The sequence below is a fragment of the Ursus arctos genome, unplaced genomic scaffold (genome assembly GCF_023065955.2).
Source record: "Ursus arctos isolate Adak ecotype North America unplaced genomic scaffold, UrsArc2.0 scaffold_2, whole genome shotgun sequence".
Taxonomy (NCBI): domain Eukaryota; kingdom Metazoa; phylum Chordata; class Mammalia; order Carnivora; family Ursidae; genus Ursus; species Ursus arctos.
Window position 1 is genome coordinate 59,487,936 of NW_026622874.1, and position 16,227 is coordinate 59,504,162.

Below are 16,227 nucleotides of genomic sequence, written 5' to 3' on the forward strand. Positions count from 1 at the left end.
GATAACACAGTTAATGTGCTGAAATGAAGAGAACACAACCAAGAATTTTATGTCCTGCAAAACTATCCTTCAAAAATGAAGGAAAAAATTAAGATACAGCCAGATTTTTTTTAAACTGAAAAAATTCATTGCTAGCAGACATTCTCTCCTAGAAATACTGATAGGAGTCCTTCACACTCAAATGAAAGGACTCTAGATAGAAACTTGAATCCATATGAAGACATAAAAAGCACTGGTAAGAGTAACTACACAAGTATCTATGAAAACAGTATAAATATATTTCTGTGTTTAACACTTTTCTTTTCCTGATTCAGACAACTGCATAAAGTAAGAATTGTAAAAAATGTGTTGAGGGACTTATAGTCTGTAAAGATATAATTTGTATAGATAATATAGCAGAAAGGAGTGGGCAAAGAGATGGGAAGAAAGCTTTTATAAATTAAAAATATATTTCAGTAGGAGAACTCGATAGATACTAAAGTTAAGGAAACTGTGAACACAGAGCCAAAAGGCAAAGAGACATAAAATAAGTAAATACTTAAGTCAAAGTCCAGAAGGGAAAACATCTAAGTAAAATGTGGTTCAGAAAGACAGAGCAAGGAATTCAAGAGGAGATGGATGGTAATTAAGCCCCACCTCCTGGAGGAGGGACTATCTACATATTTTACTTGACATTCTTCTCTAAGAAAGATTGTCTCTTCTCACTGTTTTTTTAATTTTCTACTTACTTATGTACTTATTTACTCATTTATTTATATCAGTATGAACTCGCGTATCATTATTTCATATTTGAGGTTATAACACAATACTGCAGTATTTAGGTACTCAGATTATTCCAAGTTGACTCTCGTGTGCCTTTGACATGCCCCGTCCTTTTGGCTGTTTGTGCACTTCCTTACATTCTGGTACCACAAGATGCTCCACGCTCATTTGTGTTTTCCTTGCCCCAGCCACAGCACCAGCTGATTCTCCAAGGAACCCTAGGGAATTTTGGAAACCAAGATCTGGGTACTGGGTGTGCTTATTGCTACTGGGTCTACTATACTTTTATAAGTTTCATGTATCTACATTTTTGCTTTCTTTATAGCTTTAAAAAGACTCTAATCTTTGTCTCAATTCTGGGACCGCTCAAGATCTTATAACAACCCTAATCACTTTGCAGTTGTTACTGAAAAGGTATTTTTTAACACCTATTTTCCCATGAGTATAAAAATTAACTTTTCTTCTCAAATGTTATGACTAGCATGCTACCCCTTAATATTTCTCTACAAAGAAATTTAGTCTGTACTTAAAATTTTTTTCTTAGAAAGGTGGCATATGACATTCTTCATATATAATTCACTCCTAATTCCTCTCTGAGTCAAACTGCTCTCACTCATTCATCTGGTTTCTCTGAAAAGACACTCTTTTTCCTTCTAAACTAAGAGGCAGCAAACAAAAAGGTTTCGTTTTGTCTTGTTGTGTTTTCAATAAAGATTTCTTTACAGACTCCCCACACCCACCCACCCACCCACAAATCTCTTATTTCTGAAAATGCATGATTAAGAATTCTTTCTCTGACTTAAAGTTCCATCTACTGCTAAAATACAAACAAAATGCTTCCTAATTAAATGTGGTGGGTTGACCACATGGGAAAGGAAGCACAGTGAACAGGATTTTGACAAACTTTAGCAAGATAAATTAGACTGAGGATTTGGATGACTATTCAACATAGTTAACTCATTTAGTAGAGCTAGAGTTTCATTAAAACTAAAGTGCCTGCACAGGGAGAAATGGATGAGAAGTGCACCACACTGTCCCATGGGGCCCTGAAGAAGTAGGACTGACAAGCCCCGCATAGCCAAGCAGGCAGGGACGAAACAAAGGGCTCCTCCACAACACACAAAACCTTCAAGATAAGTTTTGTTGTTGTGGATGGAAGCTGAGGAGTGACACTACACGTAAAGTCAGAACTGGATGTTATATTTTAAAAAGAAGCGTAAGTGGTTAAGGAAGAATTTCTACAAACGGGATAGACAAGACTTAAAAAAATTTTCAGGAAAAGGGGGTTGTAAATGAAATATAAGGAAATCCTCCAGCAAAGAGAACAAAAAGAAAAAATAATTGGGAAACATGAGAAATTAGAGGATAAGGGATATCTGGGTGGCTCAGCTGGTTAAGTGTCTGCCTTCAGTTCAGGTCATGATCCCAGGGTCCTGGGATCGAGTCCCACATCAGGGTCCTTGCTCAGCAGGGAGCCTGCTTCTCCCTCTGCCTGTCGCTGCCCCTGCTTGTGTGCTTGTTCTCTCTCACTCTGTCTCTGACAAATAAATAAAATCTTTTTAAAAAAATTAGAGAATAAATTCTGCAGGTCCAAGATCTCACCAGAGTTACAAAAAAAAAAAAAAAAAGCAAGAAGAAGGGGAAGAATCTACCAAATAAATAACAGAGGATTTCCCAGAGTTGAAAGACACGAATCCCAAGTTTGAAAGCTTCGCCCAGAAGCCAAAAAAAATAATGAGAACTGCCTCATGCTATGGAATTTTATCATGAAATCAGAATAGACATAAAAGAACCTCAAAGCTTATAGAGCGAAAATAATACACACAGAGGTTCTTCTTACATTAGATTTCTCAACAGCCATACTGGAAGTTGGAAGACTATAAATCAATACCTTCCAAATATGCAGGAAAATCTTTTTCAACCTAGAAGACTGTACCCAACCAAACTATCAAGTGTGGCAGTAAATAAAAATATTTTAAAGTATGCAAGGGCTCAATAATTTATGTGTCATTTACCCTTATTTCCAAAAGTACTGGAGTATGTTCTCCATCACTGCAAGGGAGTGAGCCAGTGAAGAAGACATGCAGAGAATCCAAAATAGTAAAGCCATCAAAGACAAAACCTGAACAAAAGCCATGAAACAGACTTAGAGAAAACCCAGTCTATGGGGGAGAACAGGGGCCGGTAGGGATGTCTGCTGTGTTCAAACATTTTGAAAACACAATTGCTTCGCATTTGACAGATCATTTGGAGCATTTGCATAAAATAGCAGCAGGTAAACAGAAAGCTAAGCAAGTGGAAAAAATGAGGAAATTAACTCTAAACAAAAGGTTGTATATAAAAGCATAATCATAGTACACTATCTGAAGCAATTGTGGGATGTATATTATAATACTGCAAATGCTAATATTGATTTGATGAACTACTGTGCTACAATCATACTGAGAGGTTATTAGAAAGGGGAAGGGAGATGGTAAGTAAGAGAAGATATTAGAAAGCTAAGCCCTTAACCACTATACAGAAAGTTAACAATGCCTAAAACTGACAAATTAGTAAATCAAAGACTATATATATAGAAATACATGTATATGAAAATATGGAAATAAATACCAAAAGAAAAAGCTACAAGAATTTGAAGATTTTATTTACTTATTTGTCTGAGAGAGAGAGAGAGAGCACAAGCAGGGGGAGTGACAGGTCGAGGGAGAAGCAGGGTCCCCGATGAGAAAAGGGGCCCAACACGGGCCTCGATCTCAAGACCCTGGGATCATGATCTGAGTCGAAGGCAGACGCTTTAAAAGCCATACACACACACACACACACAAAGAACGTTTCACTAATTTCTATAATCCATACTGTTGGCGCTATTTCTAGGACTTGCTCCTGGGTCCTGACCTACTGTGCCCATCCTTATCTTACTCTATCATCTCTACCATTTTATCCATACCTAGACCTTTAATTACTCTCAATAAATTAATGACCCTTAAATTCTAACTCCAGCTCAGACCTAGAACCTAGCCTGAACTTTGTCACTAACTAGCACTGTGACTTTGAGGCAGTCACCTCTCCTCTCTGGCCCTCGGCTACATCTGTAAAATGAAATGCTTGGACAAAGTTATTGCTTAGGCCTTCTGCACGTGGGAGGTGGTGAAAACAGGACACGTTTGTGTGGGCCAAGCTGGGGCAAGACCACTCCAGAAATGTTGATCTAGAGTGGAAAGTGGGCTCATGGAGCCTTCTTGCTGGCACTACGGGGTAAACATACATATCCCAACATTCTAGAACCTCCAGTTCCCAGTTTTGTCCGAAAGCCTGAGCATTTGAAATTGCTGCCCTCTACTGCACAGAAATAACCCTACCAGGAAGGCTGCAAAGGCCTCCAGCAACTACAGCCATCCAGGACAAGCCCCCCAGGGAGGCAGCTGACTCACAGGAACTAGCTATAATGCACTCAGAAACTAAGTGAGAAATCAAGCCATAAAAATCTGCTTAAGCAAATACATTCTGCTCCAGGGCTTCAGATATGACCTCATCCTTACTGTCAAGTGGAGCTCACTCCAGGTTCTCCCACCCCTCCGCCCCCCACAGCAGCAGGGCAGATTAAGGTAGAACGTTCTGGGGGCCAAGGGCTGCTGCCACATTCCAAAGGACTCCAGACAGCTCCAGAAACGAGTCCCCTGGAGTGCCATTGTATGGATACAAGGATAAAAGGGCGAGGCAAAAAGAGCTCTTTCCTAGTAGAAGCTAGTCAACCCAGTACTAGGGGTCTTTCATTTGATCGCCATTTGGATACTCTCATCTCTCTGAGAATAGACCACTAGGCAAAGCAGTAGGTCTTACAACTTTATTCTCTGCAGCGGCAGAGTTTCCAACTACCACCTGCAACCCAAGGCACAGATTGTCAGTTGTATCTTTTTCTTTTCAATCTCCAGAAGCAAGTTATCAAGATTCCCATCCCACTTCCCCACAGCTCAATAAATGGGATTGAACAGAATTTAGTGTCCTCAGGGCCCTTTTCTCTGCTGAGACTGACCAGTATCAAATGCAGCCTGCCAAACGCACTGGCCCTCAGTATGTCTTTTACGAACAGTGGACAGATGTGTGCTGAGAATATAATAAAGGGAGGGAGAAAAGTATGAGAAAAAGTTTTCCACTGAAACAATTATGCTTATCTAAATATAGCCCAATTTGTTGATTAGTTATTCCCAGAACTGCTCTTTGGTATTCCCTGCAACTATAGACACACACACACACACACACACACACACACACACACACAATTTTCCTATAAATAAAAAGGAAATGTAGTGTAGGCTCAAGAACACTAATTGACTTGGGGCTGGTGTTGCACAACCTTGTCGCGATTCCCCTTATTTCACACTAACTTGAGCATGACCCTGGTGACAGGCATCTGGTTCTGATCATCATCTGGTCTCTCTCTTGAGGTGCTTACGACCCTTCCTTCTCTGGGCCAGCAGGCCAAACCAATCTCTTAGCAAGTTGCCTTTCACTTGAATTGCTAATTGTGAAGTTCACTGAAAGCAACTGCTCTCCCTTCGTTATTAGCCGTTTCCACTCCTCCTCCATCTTGATAGCGTAAGACTTGCAGCACACAACTATTCCGTTCCTTTTCTCACTCAAAAGCTATAGTTTGTGGATACAGCATTTTTCAGAATGTTGCTGGGTCAGGAGGAGGAAGGCCGAGAAGCTGAGCATAGTAAGTAAAAGCACGGATTTTAGAATCAGATTGATGGGATTTTAATCCCTACTGTGCCATCTACTAAGTTATGGAATCATAGGTTATTTAAACTTTCTCTTTGATCAATGGGTTATTTTTAAATGTATTTTAAAACTTCAAATACATAGGAGAGTTAAATACCTATTTTTCTTCTTGATGTATAACTTCAAAGAGTGAAATGAACAAATCTTAAGGGTTCAGTTTGAATTCTCACAAATTCATGCCCATCTGTAACCACCACTTGTCAAAATATAGAGCACTTCCAGCACTCAGTAGGCTCCCTTGTACTCATAACTCAGTAGATATCCCTTCTATTCTGACCTTCTTCACCAGACTCATTTTGCTAATTCTTGATCATCATATATAAATGGAATAGTATAGTGTGTACTCTTTTGTGTCTGACTTCTTTCTTCCAACATTATTGGTGGGCAATAGTCTTAATTTATGTAACTTTTTAGGAACCTGCTAAACTATTTTCCAACATGGCAGCACCATTTTATATTGATGGGCATCAGCAATGTATAAGAGTTCCACATCCTTGCCAACTGTTGGTATGGTCAGTTCTAATAGATAATGTCATGGTACCTCATTATGGTTTTCACTTCCACTTGCCTAATAACTAATGATGCTCAGCACCTTTTCATGTGCTTATTTGCTATCAATAATATATCTGCCTTAGTGTAGTATCTGTTCAAGCTTTTTATCCATTTTTAAAGTAAGGTTGTTATCTTATTATTGAGTTTTGAGAGCTCTTTATGTATTCTGGAAACAAGTTCTTTACCAGATATGTGATTTGCAAACTTTCTCTAACAATCTATGGTTTGTATTTTCATTCTCTTAACAGTGTCTATTAAAGAACAGAAGTCCTTAGTTTTAACAAATTTTTATTTTTTTTCTTCTATGGATTATGCTTTTGGTGCTATAGCTAAGAAATTTTGGTCTAACCACAGGTCACAAGATTTTCTTCTGTTTTCTTCCAGAAGTTTCAATAGTTTCAGGTGTTACATTTAGGTCTATGATCCATTTTGAGTTAATTTTTATATACAGGATAAAGAATAGATGAAAGTTCACCTTTTTACATATGGATATCTAATCGTTCCAAGATCATTTATTAAAAAGACTGTCCTTTCTCCACTGAAATGCCTCAGCACTTCACTGACAATCAATTGACTATATATGACATCTATTTCTAGACTCTTTTCTGTCCTATTGACCTATTTGTCCACCTTGTCATCAACACCATACTACCTTGATTACTGTAGCTTTACAATAAGACTTAGAGTCAGTCATAAGTTCTCCACCTTTATTCTTCCTCTTCAAAGTTGTTGAGATTTTACATTTCCACATTCACTTTAGAATCTTCTTGTTAATTTCTGGGAAAAAAAGACTGCTGGGATGGATAGTAATTGGGATTAAGTTGAATCTATGGATCAATTTGGGAGGAATTTACATCTTAACAACATTGAATCTTCTGACTTGTTTCTGTAATTTCACTCAGCAGTATTTGTAGTTTTTAGTATACAGGTCTTTCATATTGGTCAGATTTATCCATAAGTATCTTATGTATTCTGACATTATACATAATATTGATTTTTTTTTACATTTCGATCTCTGTTGCTAGCATATAGAAATACAATTATTGTATATTGATATTGTATCCTACAACCTTGCTAAACCAACTTACTAGTTTTAATAACTTTTATGTATATCCCACAGAATTTTCTAGGTGGTTGATCATGTCATATTCAAATAAAGACACGTTTACTTCTTCCTTTCCAATCTGGATGCCTTGTATATCTTTTTCTTGCCTTATTGCACTGGCTAAAGCTTCCATACAACATTGAATAGAAGGAGCAAGGACAGACCTACTGCCCTGTTCCTGATTGCAGGGGGAGAGTATAGTATAATAGCACACTTTCGCCATTAAGTGTGATATTAAGCTGTAGGTTCTACATACATGGTATTTGTTTATCACATTTACCCCTCTATCCTAGTACAGTGAACTTCTGATCAAGAATGAATGTTGGATTTTGTGAAATGCGTTTTCTGAATTTGTAATTTGTCTTTTTTGGTCTATTAATATGATGAATTACATTAATTAATTTTCAAATGTTAAGCCAACCATGCATTTCTAGGATAAACTCCACTTTATTATAATACATCATCCATTTTACAGATCACTGGATTTGATTTACTAAAACTTTTTAAAGAATTTCACATCTGTTTGTGGTAGACAACCTCTAAGATGATCAGCCTAATGATCTCTGCCTCCCTTGAGCTGACAAATACAATATTGTAGAAGAGGAGCTATGTCACTTCTGACACATTAGCTTGTAAAAAACACTGTGGCTTCCACCTTGCTTGCTCTCTCTCTTGCTGGGATCACTCATGTTGAGAAAACCCAGCTTCCATGTCATGAGCTGCCCTATGCAGAGGCCCACATGGTAAATGCACTAAGGCCTTTGCCAATAGCCATATGAGTGAGATTAGCATCAGATTCTCTAGCCCTAGTCAAACCTACAGATGATTGGCTGACTGATTGCAACCTTGGGAGAACCTGAGACAGAACCATCCAGCTAAGCCATTCCTTGGATTACTATTCCCCAGAAACTGTAAGAAAATAAATGTGTAGTATGTAGCAATTAAAAAAAATAATAGAGACACCATTAAATTACACAGAAACAGTTTGATCCTTTCAGGTATTGCTTTTAAGCTTTTTAGGTTGGACAAGAACTGCATTTAGTCTAGGCAGGTCCCTTCTTGGTACTCTATCCAATACGCTGTGAATTATGAGGTTTTCCACTCCAGACACGGTTCAATCTTTTCAGACAATTCTTTCCTCAGCCTCAAGTGTTTTGTTTTTCACCATTTTTTATTTTTATATTAAAGTACAGTTGACATACAATATCCCATTTTTAGGTACACGATTTAGTAATTCAACAATTTAGACAGAAAAAGACAAATGTCACATGATTTCACTCATATGTGGAATCAAATAATTTCTTTACACACATGTATGCTGATCATACTCAACTGAATATTCAAAAGGGTGCTTTTGCAGATCTCCAGCCTTTTCTTCATGCCCCTCTCTCTTCTCTAGTATGCTACCCTATGAATTCTAACCACCTTGGCTTCCCCAAGCTCCTAGGCTCCATCCTCTCAACTCAGGGAGACGACCAGATATTTCCTGATTCTTCTGTGCTGTGGTATGGCCTGAAAATTCTCTTCAGGCAGCAGTCTCGGACAGCCATAGGGCTTGCTTCCTTTGTGCCCTGTCTTCCAGGGATCACAGACCTTCATTGCTTGATGTCCAATGTCTTCAGTACCATTGTTTATCTGGTTTATCAGTTGTTTCAGATGGGAGGGGCAAATCTAGTCTCTGTTTATTCCATCTTCATTAGAAATGGAAGTTCTGATGTTTCTCTTAACCTCCACAGAAACAGAACCAAAAGGATGTGGGTATATAGAAATTTGTTTTAAGGAATTAACTCCTGTAATTATGAAGACTGGTTAAGTCCAAAATGTGCACGGTAGCCCAGCAAGTTGAAGACCCAGGGAAGAGCCAATGCGGCAATTTACGTTCAAAGGCCATCTGCTAACAGAAATCCTTCTTGTCCAGGAGAAGTCAGTCTTTGTTTTACTAAGGTCTTCAACTGATTGGGCAAGGCCCACCTACATAGTGAAGGCCAATCTGCTTTATTCAAAACCCAACAATTGTTAAATTTACCCAAAAGACCCCCACAGAAACATCCAGAATAATGTTTGGCCAAATATTTGGGCACCATGGCCCAACCAAGTTGACATACAAAATTAACCATCATAGTAATATTTTAAAAATAAATTATAATTAATTAATTAATTAATTAATTACAAGGGCTTCTGGGTGTTTCAGTTGGTTAAGTGTCTATCTTCAGCTGAGGTCATGATCTCAGGGTCCTGGGATTGAGCCCTGTGTCAGGCCCCCTGCTCAGCAGGGAGCCTGCCCCTCCCCCTACTCATGCTCTCTCTGTAAATTAAATCTTAAAAAAAAAACCAAAACCAATCAATCTTCATGCCACAAAGACACTTATATGCCTTCTAGTCAGATTCAATAGGAAATACACAGAACCTTCTATAAAGTGTCTCTTATGTGGAAAAAAATGAACCTGAATCTGATCAAGCCTCAGACGCAACTAGTTTTCAAGAAATATGGAAGATGGAGGAAACTGTTAACATGGAAATGAAATCCAAAATCTACAAAATAAGACTGGAAGAATTACCAGTTTTTTCCAAAGAATTAAATATATTAAAAAAAAAAAAGGGAGGATGGGCACAGGTTAAAAAACATTTAACAGACACAACAGTCAAAGCGTAAGTGGACTTTAAAACCTGATTCAAATGAATCAATATTCAAAAGAAATTTGACACTCGGGGACATTTGAACACTTGCTGGATCTTATTAGATGACATCTTAGTCTATTCAGGCTGCTATAACAAAAACACCACAGACTGAGTGACTTCTAAACAGAACTTTATTTCTCCCAGTCCTGGCAGCTGGGAAGTCCAAGATCATGGCACTGGCAGATTTGGTGTCTGGTGAGTGTCCGCTTCCTGGTTCACAGATGGATGGTGGTCATCTCGCCGTGTCCTCAAATGGTGGAAGCAATAAGGGAGCTCTCTGTGGTCTCTTTTATAAGGACACTGATTCCATTTATGAGGACTCCACCTTCATGACCTCCCAAAGACCCCCCACCTCCTAATACTGTCCCACTGAGGGTTAGTGTTCAACATATGAATGGGGGGAGGTCACAAACATTCAGTGCATGGCAGATATTAAAGAATCATTAATTATTAAGGTTTTTAAGTTGTGTGTATACACACACACACACAACACACACACACATCACGATTCTATTTTAGATGTATACTGCAGTATTATACCTACACACAGAACTGATTATAAAGTAATTCCATGGGGACATTGGAGGTGAGAAGTAAATGAAACAGGATTAGACGATGTTAACTGTTAGAACAGGTCATTAATCTGTTCTCTACTACTGTGTAGAGAGAACAGAATTTTTAAGAGAAATTTTTAAATAAAAAAATGAAAAAGAATAGGTCTCTGGATTCAGACTTTGGGTTCAATTTCCAATTCAGCTTCTTACTAGTTTACAGACCAGCCAATAAAAGTTCATACCTCATAGGAAGGTTAGTAAGGATTAAATGAGACAATGCAGATGAAGTGCTTCAAACTTGATACTATGTTACGTTCATGAGATTTAATCTCTGTCAAATTTCAGACCTTTTAGAAGTATATAAATTAGGAGAAATTTTAAGCTTTAGAAGGAAATTGATCAAGTCTCATTTCAATCTCCTACACATTACCTATGTTACTTTATATTTTGCTGTACAAAATATGTACATTATGAGTTCCAAACATCATTTTGTAAAACAAAACAACACAAAACTTTGCCCACTAGAAGAAAATCTGAGAAGGAACACTTTCTGAGAAGTAGAATCACTGAGATAGAAATAAGAGAGCTCATGTGGAAACAGTGAGTCACGAAACTATAATAATAGACTTTCTGTTCTTACGTTGTCCTTCTAACTTGGTTCAGAACTTTGAAAACACTGTCTATATAAACATATTTGGTGTCACCACTGACTCACTGAGCTTTTGGCAAGCCTCTTAGGCCTCTCATCGTTAAGAGGGCGTAACGTAATCCTGAATTTCTATATTCCACCAGAGGACTCCTGTTAAGCCTCCTGCAGAAAGGCTTTCTCTCAAAGCGTATTACCTAGAATTCATACAGTATATTTGCTTTGTACGTCCCTCCAAATGAAGACATGATCATAGGTCACTACTGAGGACACGCCAAGTAATGGCCACGGTCTGAGATAACAGCGTACGAAGACCACGTTGCCTGCCACTCCAATGGTGCCCTGTCCACATTCTGTTATCTGAAGGTACATCTGTGTTCCCCTCCCCCCACCACCTCACCAGAGCCAACTTTACCTGAAAGTTCTCTCCAGGCTGCACCTAACTGGTTAACGTGACTACCCTTGGTTTATTTATCCTTTGAGCCTTTACAAAAGATACAACTTTTTATCATAAAATTACTACGAATGCATCATCCAAAAATTTATGAAATACAGAGGAAAAACCCAGCCATAACGCCATCACCTTACCACATCATTTTCCTTTTTATTTCTCATTCAGCCTGAAACTCCTATTTTTAAACCAAATTATTCATTAACTTTCTCTTTTCCCCTACCACCCTCACTCTAGCTTTAGGAAATGCTACGAAGCAGAGGGGATACAATTTAGAAAGAGCCCAATTAGGGGGGTTCTTTCTAGCAGTCTGAGCTCTTTGCAAAATGGAATCATCCCCAGAATGTGTGTTCCCAGACCCCAGCTGCCTTTCCTGTCTGTGTTGTTCTTCTCAAGTGAAATGTTCTTCACTCTTTCCCTCCCTTGTCTGATTTTTCAAAGCCAGAACACATCCAAACTCCTTTTCCCCTCGTCCTTGACTGCTGATTTATCTTTTTAAGATTTTATTTATTTCTTTGTCAGAAACAGAGAGCACAAGCAGGGGGAGTGACAGGCAGAGGGAGAAGCAGGCTCCCTGCTGAGCAAGGAGCCCAATGCAGGACACGACCCCAGGACCCCGGGATCATGAGCTGAAGGCAGCCGCTTAACCGACTGAGCCACCCAGGTATCCCTGCTGATTTCTAAACCACGTCATGATTCTTACTCCTAGCTGCCCTCTGGAATCATCTAGTGCTTTTTAGAAAACTAGCTACTCGGGCTTTCACCAGACTGAGAATCGCATCCCTAGAACTGGAGTGTGTGTTTGTTTTAACCTCTCCAAGTGATCCAGAGACTCCGAAGGGTTTAGAAACCATTGTCCCAGAAATTCCAACCATCCTGGTCAGGTCTTGCCAGCGCCATATCCCCTCTTGCTAACATCAGTACCATTCCCTCGGTATTTCAAAGAGTAAAGCTCACATAAGACATACCTATTTGGTTTCCGGCTTACCCTACTCCTGGCTTCAGGAACACTGGCCTCTCTGTTTTCCCCTAGTGTATGTTCTCTTTTTTTGTAACATCCCTGACCTTTTGATTGGCCTTCTTAGAGCAGTGGTTCCCAAACTTTGATGTGCATCAGAATCACCTGGAAGGTTCATGCGAACACAAACTTCTAGGCCTCACCCACAAATGTGTGATGCAAGGATTCTGAGAATGTGCGTTTCTAACAAGTTTCCAGCTGACACTGATGTACCCGGTGGTCAGGGGAACACACTCAGAAAAGTCACTGTTACAGGTCTGCTCATTAACCCCACAACCTGGGCATCCCCTGGCAACTTTGATGCAGCTAAGTAACCCCTTCTCCCCACAATAACCAAATTCCCTTTAATAATCCGCATCTGAATCATAATACACATCTGATTTTAAGGTGACTAAATCCAACAGATCAGAGTTAAATTATTTGAGAGCTTACTATGAGCAAAACATGGTTCTGATTAGTCAAAACCTCACTGGTTTTTCATAATACATGTTAGAATTATTAAGGTATATTTTTTTGTTAGAACATAAACCTCTGACCCTAATTTGAGAAAGGCATAGTAGTTTAGTTCTACTCTCAAAATGACAGGGTTCTTTGTTGAGAAGTTCTGCTTTACCAAACTCCAGTTCACAATGATGACCCTTGTTTAACTTCCACTGAACTTGATTCCTTACATTTTAGTACTAAATTATCTTTGCCTTGTTTAAGTGGGTTCATTTTATCCCCTGAACCAGAATGCAAGCTGTGTAAGGAGAGGGCTCTGTGTGCCCAGAGGGCTGGGCACGTGATCAGCACTCAGCCCTCATTGGCTGACTCACCTCATCACTTCCCAACATGCCTTTCCTAAACTGGAGCTCTCAAGAGGGCCATGAAATGCAAAAGCATCAGTCTCAGCCAGTAGGAAAACAGACTTCCAAGCCAACAGAACGACTTGTGTTTTAGTCACTCTCTTGGATTATGCATTTTTCCTTGCCTCATTTTACCTGAATAACTGAGATCTGACCATACCATGACGAATCATCAAGAGGAAACACCACAGAGAGTAAGTTGGGGTTAGCAATGAACCCACACTGTTGCCAATAATGGCCCAAATTTTGGGGGAGAGAAGGGCTAGAAATTAGAAAATAAAATTATTTTTGTTCATCTTCCTATAAGTGTCCCTAGTAGTTCCTTTATAGATGTCAACACTGGATCAATTTCAAGAAGCAAGAGGGAAACTGGGGAACAAAAATCAAATATACGTTCATTTGGGACTATCAGTAAAGCTCCTGACACATTTGCAAGCGTGATTTCAACCAGACTCAAAGATTATTAACTTTCATGTAAATTCTACTGCACTGCTGTCAGATGATTCTAATTCATATTTTATAACCACTTTACCCAATTCTGTATTTCCAAATGAGAACGATTATTTAACACGGACTCCTGAAGGTGCATCATGCTGCCACCTCGTAATTTCACGGCCCCGAGGCTCCCAGACTCTCCAGCCTCACTGGACCCAGTGTGCCTGGGCCGCTGCTCCTCTCCAGCAAAGCCACGACCCCCATCCCATGCCGCCCGTCCTCCCCTTCCTGGTGTTGGTACGAGCTTAAAGACGGGGAGAGGGGAAACTGCAGACGAAGGTCCAGAAAAAAGGAAATGAAGCGTACCGTTCAGGGGCTACCACCCTGTGGTTCTGTCCTCACGATCCATCCGGAGCTTGTTCTGATGGAGAACTCAAACCTCACAAGTCTTTTTGAGAAACGGAATGGACAACAACAGCAAAACTGGGCTGTTATTGAAATAAAAGAGAAAATATGCTAGACACACTACCTACACCTTAGCACAGAACATAAATTTAGTAGATACAAATATCATATGCTCTTTTTTAAAGTGATCCTTAAAATTTATACTTTTAGAAAAGAAAAGACCCACCTACAACATTCCATCTAGTGACAACTGGTCAGTGAAAGATAAAATTGACTAATTTCTTCTCTAGACATAATTTTTAGAATTTTTCATTTACCCAGATGTTAAATTTTGGTCAATACTTACATACTATATAAAATGCACTTATAAAGCTCAATATTGCCATGCAAACTACATTTTTAGACACAGACCACCCTTACTAATGACCAATGACCTATGGCATATATTTTAAGGCGTCCCCACCCCCGCCCCGTCTGTTTTTTCAACCTCTAGATGAACAGAGAAAACCTCAAGTGGGAGTGATTAACCGGCCTGAGGAAACGCCAAAACCGTGTTCTTCTGAATTCCTAAGCGCCACCAAATATTTGGGTAAAAGAGAATAAACCAATGATATGAAACAAAGTGTCTCAACCTTAACAGTACTGACACTGTGGGCCAGATTAATTCTCTGCTGCGGGAGACTGCCCTCTGCACTGTGGGATGTCTACAAACATCCCTGGTCTGTCTCGTTACACGCCAGAACCACCATCCCACTATCTCGGTTGTGACACTGTCAAATGCCCCTTGCAGGGTATGTCCTCTCTGGTTCAGAGCCACTGTTACAAAGTGATAGGAGGCTAACATCCAAAGACAGGGATTCGTTCAAAACCTCTGGGGCCACCACCTCCCCAGAGCGCCAATTTGGTTTCTTGTACTATCTCAAAGTTTCTCCCAAGTTTCATATTTCCTAGTGGAATAACTTCCTCAAGGTACAAATGACACTCCAGAGACAAGAAGAAATGTTTATTTTACCGTCCAATTATTTTCTTAAAAAAATTTAATTTTTGATAAAATAAACTTTTAGTACCATAGAAACCTTTCGATCCGTACAAGGACATATTATTACTATGTACAACTTCGAAAACAAATGTTTCCAGCTCCAAGAACAGTGATGCTGAACACCCTGACTATACCCAAGCTGTAGGAAATTTCCTGGATGGCCAATGTTTTCCTTGGCTTGGAAAAAAACATACAATTAAAAAATATAAATAAGACCTTCAGTGAGTCGAGAATCATAAAAATGCTTTCTGAAGCTCGGTCATCTGGATCTTGGGGAATATGGAGTAGTTGTAAGAGTTCAACAAGCAAGGTGAAACCCTGTGGATATTCAAACGTGAGTATTCCAGGAGAGGTCCTGAGGTTCACAGTTGGTCTATCAAAAATAAAAGCTATTCTTACTGTGGTGCTTGGTTTCTGGTTCATATACCATTCTTCACCAGCTCGTGGACTCCATTCTCATCAATGATTAAAGGTGCATGGAATTCTTTATCTGCCACATAACTTTCTATTCCCTGAAAGAACAGTTGAAATGAAACATAGAAAATTAGTGGGCACTAGTCATACAAGGAGGGACTTCGTGAAGATTTGAATCATGGACGCCAAAAAGTTGGGTTGAGATGTAGAATTTAAAAGTCAATAAAAACCTATTTCGTATACTTTTTAAACTGGGCTTACTGACCGATTTATAGAAGCATAAAACAAACAACAAAGAAAGGAAAATTACTCTGATTATAATTTCTAAAGTTAATAAGATGTTAGTCATTCTTCCTATCACCATCACCCAATAGAGTTAACTTCCTAAGCACTGTGGCTGTCTCTGATGCTGAAATTCAGCAATCTGACAAGGATCTCCAGAAAAAATATTACATATTAGAAGAGTAGGAACCCCTAAATCTCCCAGTCTTAAAAGTGAGAGTACCAAGTGTATAAACAAAATAACCCTTTGAAAGGAAA

At 39.2% G+C, this 16,227-nt stretch overlaps 1 protein-coding gene across 9 annotated transcripts in view; it reads right to left on the bottom strand.

The window, feature by feature from the left end:
- Positions 1-16,227, bottom strand: part of UAP1 (UDP-N-acetylglucosamine pyrophosphorylase 1) — a 56,676-nt gene that overhangs the window by 5,370 nt on the left and 35,079 nt on the right. For 3 of the 9 annotated variants that reach the window (XR_008960285.1, XR_008960284.1, XR_008960283.1), the window contains 2 exons: positions 15,673-15,785; positions 14,196-14,317 (listed from right to left, as the gene is read on the bottom strand). Coding sequence is in view for 6 of the 9 variants with exons in the window: in XM_044390680.3 (XP_044246615.1) it covers positions 15,693-15,785 (93 nt within the window). In the remaining 3 variants the exon portion in view is untranslated. Of the gene's footprint in view, positions 1-9,993; positions 14,318-15,222; positions 15,786-16,227 lie in introns of those variants that run through there. The other 6 variants (XM_044390680.3, XM_026517242.4, XM_026517241.4 and 3 more) reach the window with 2 other exon arrangements.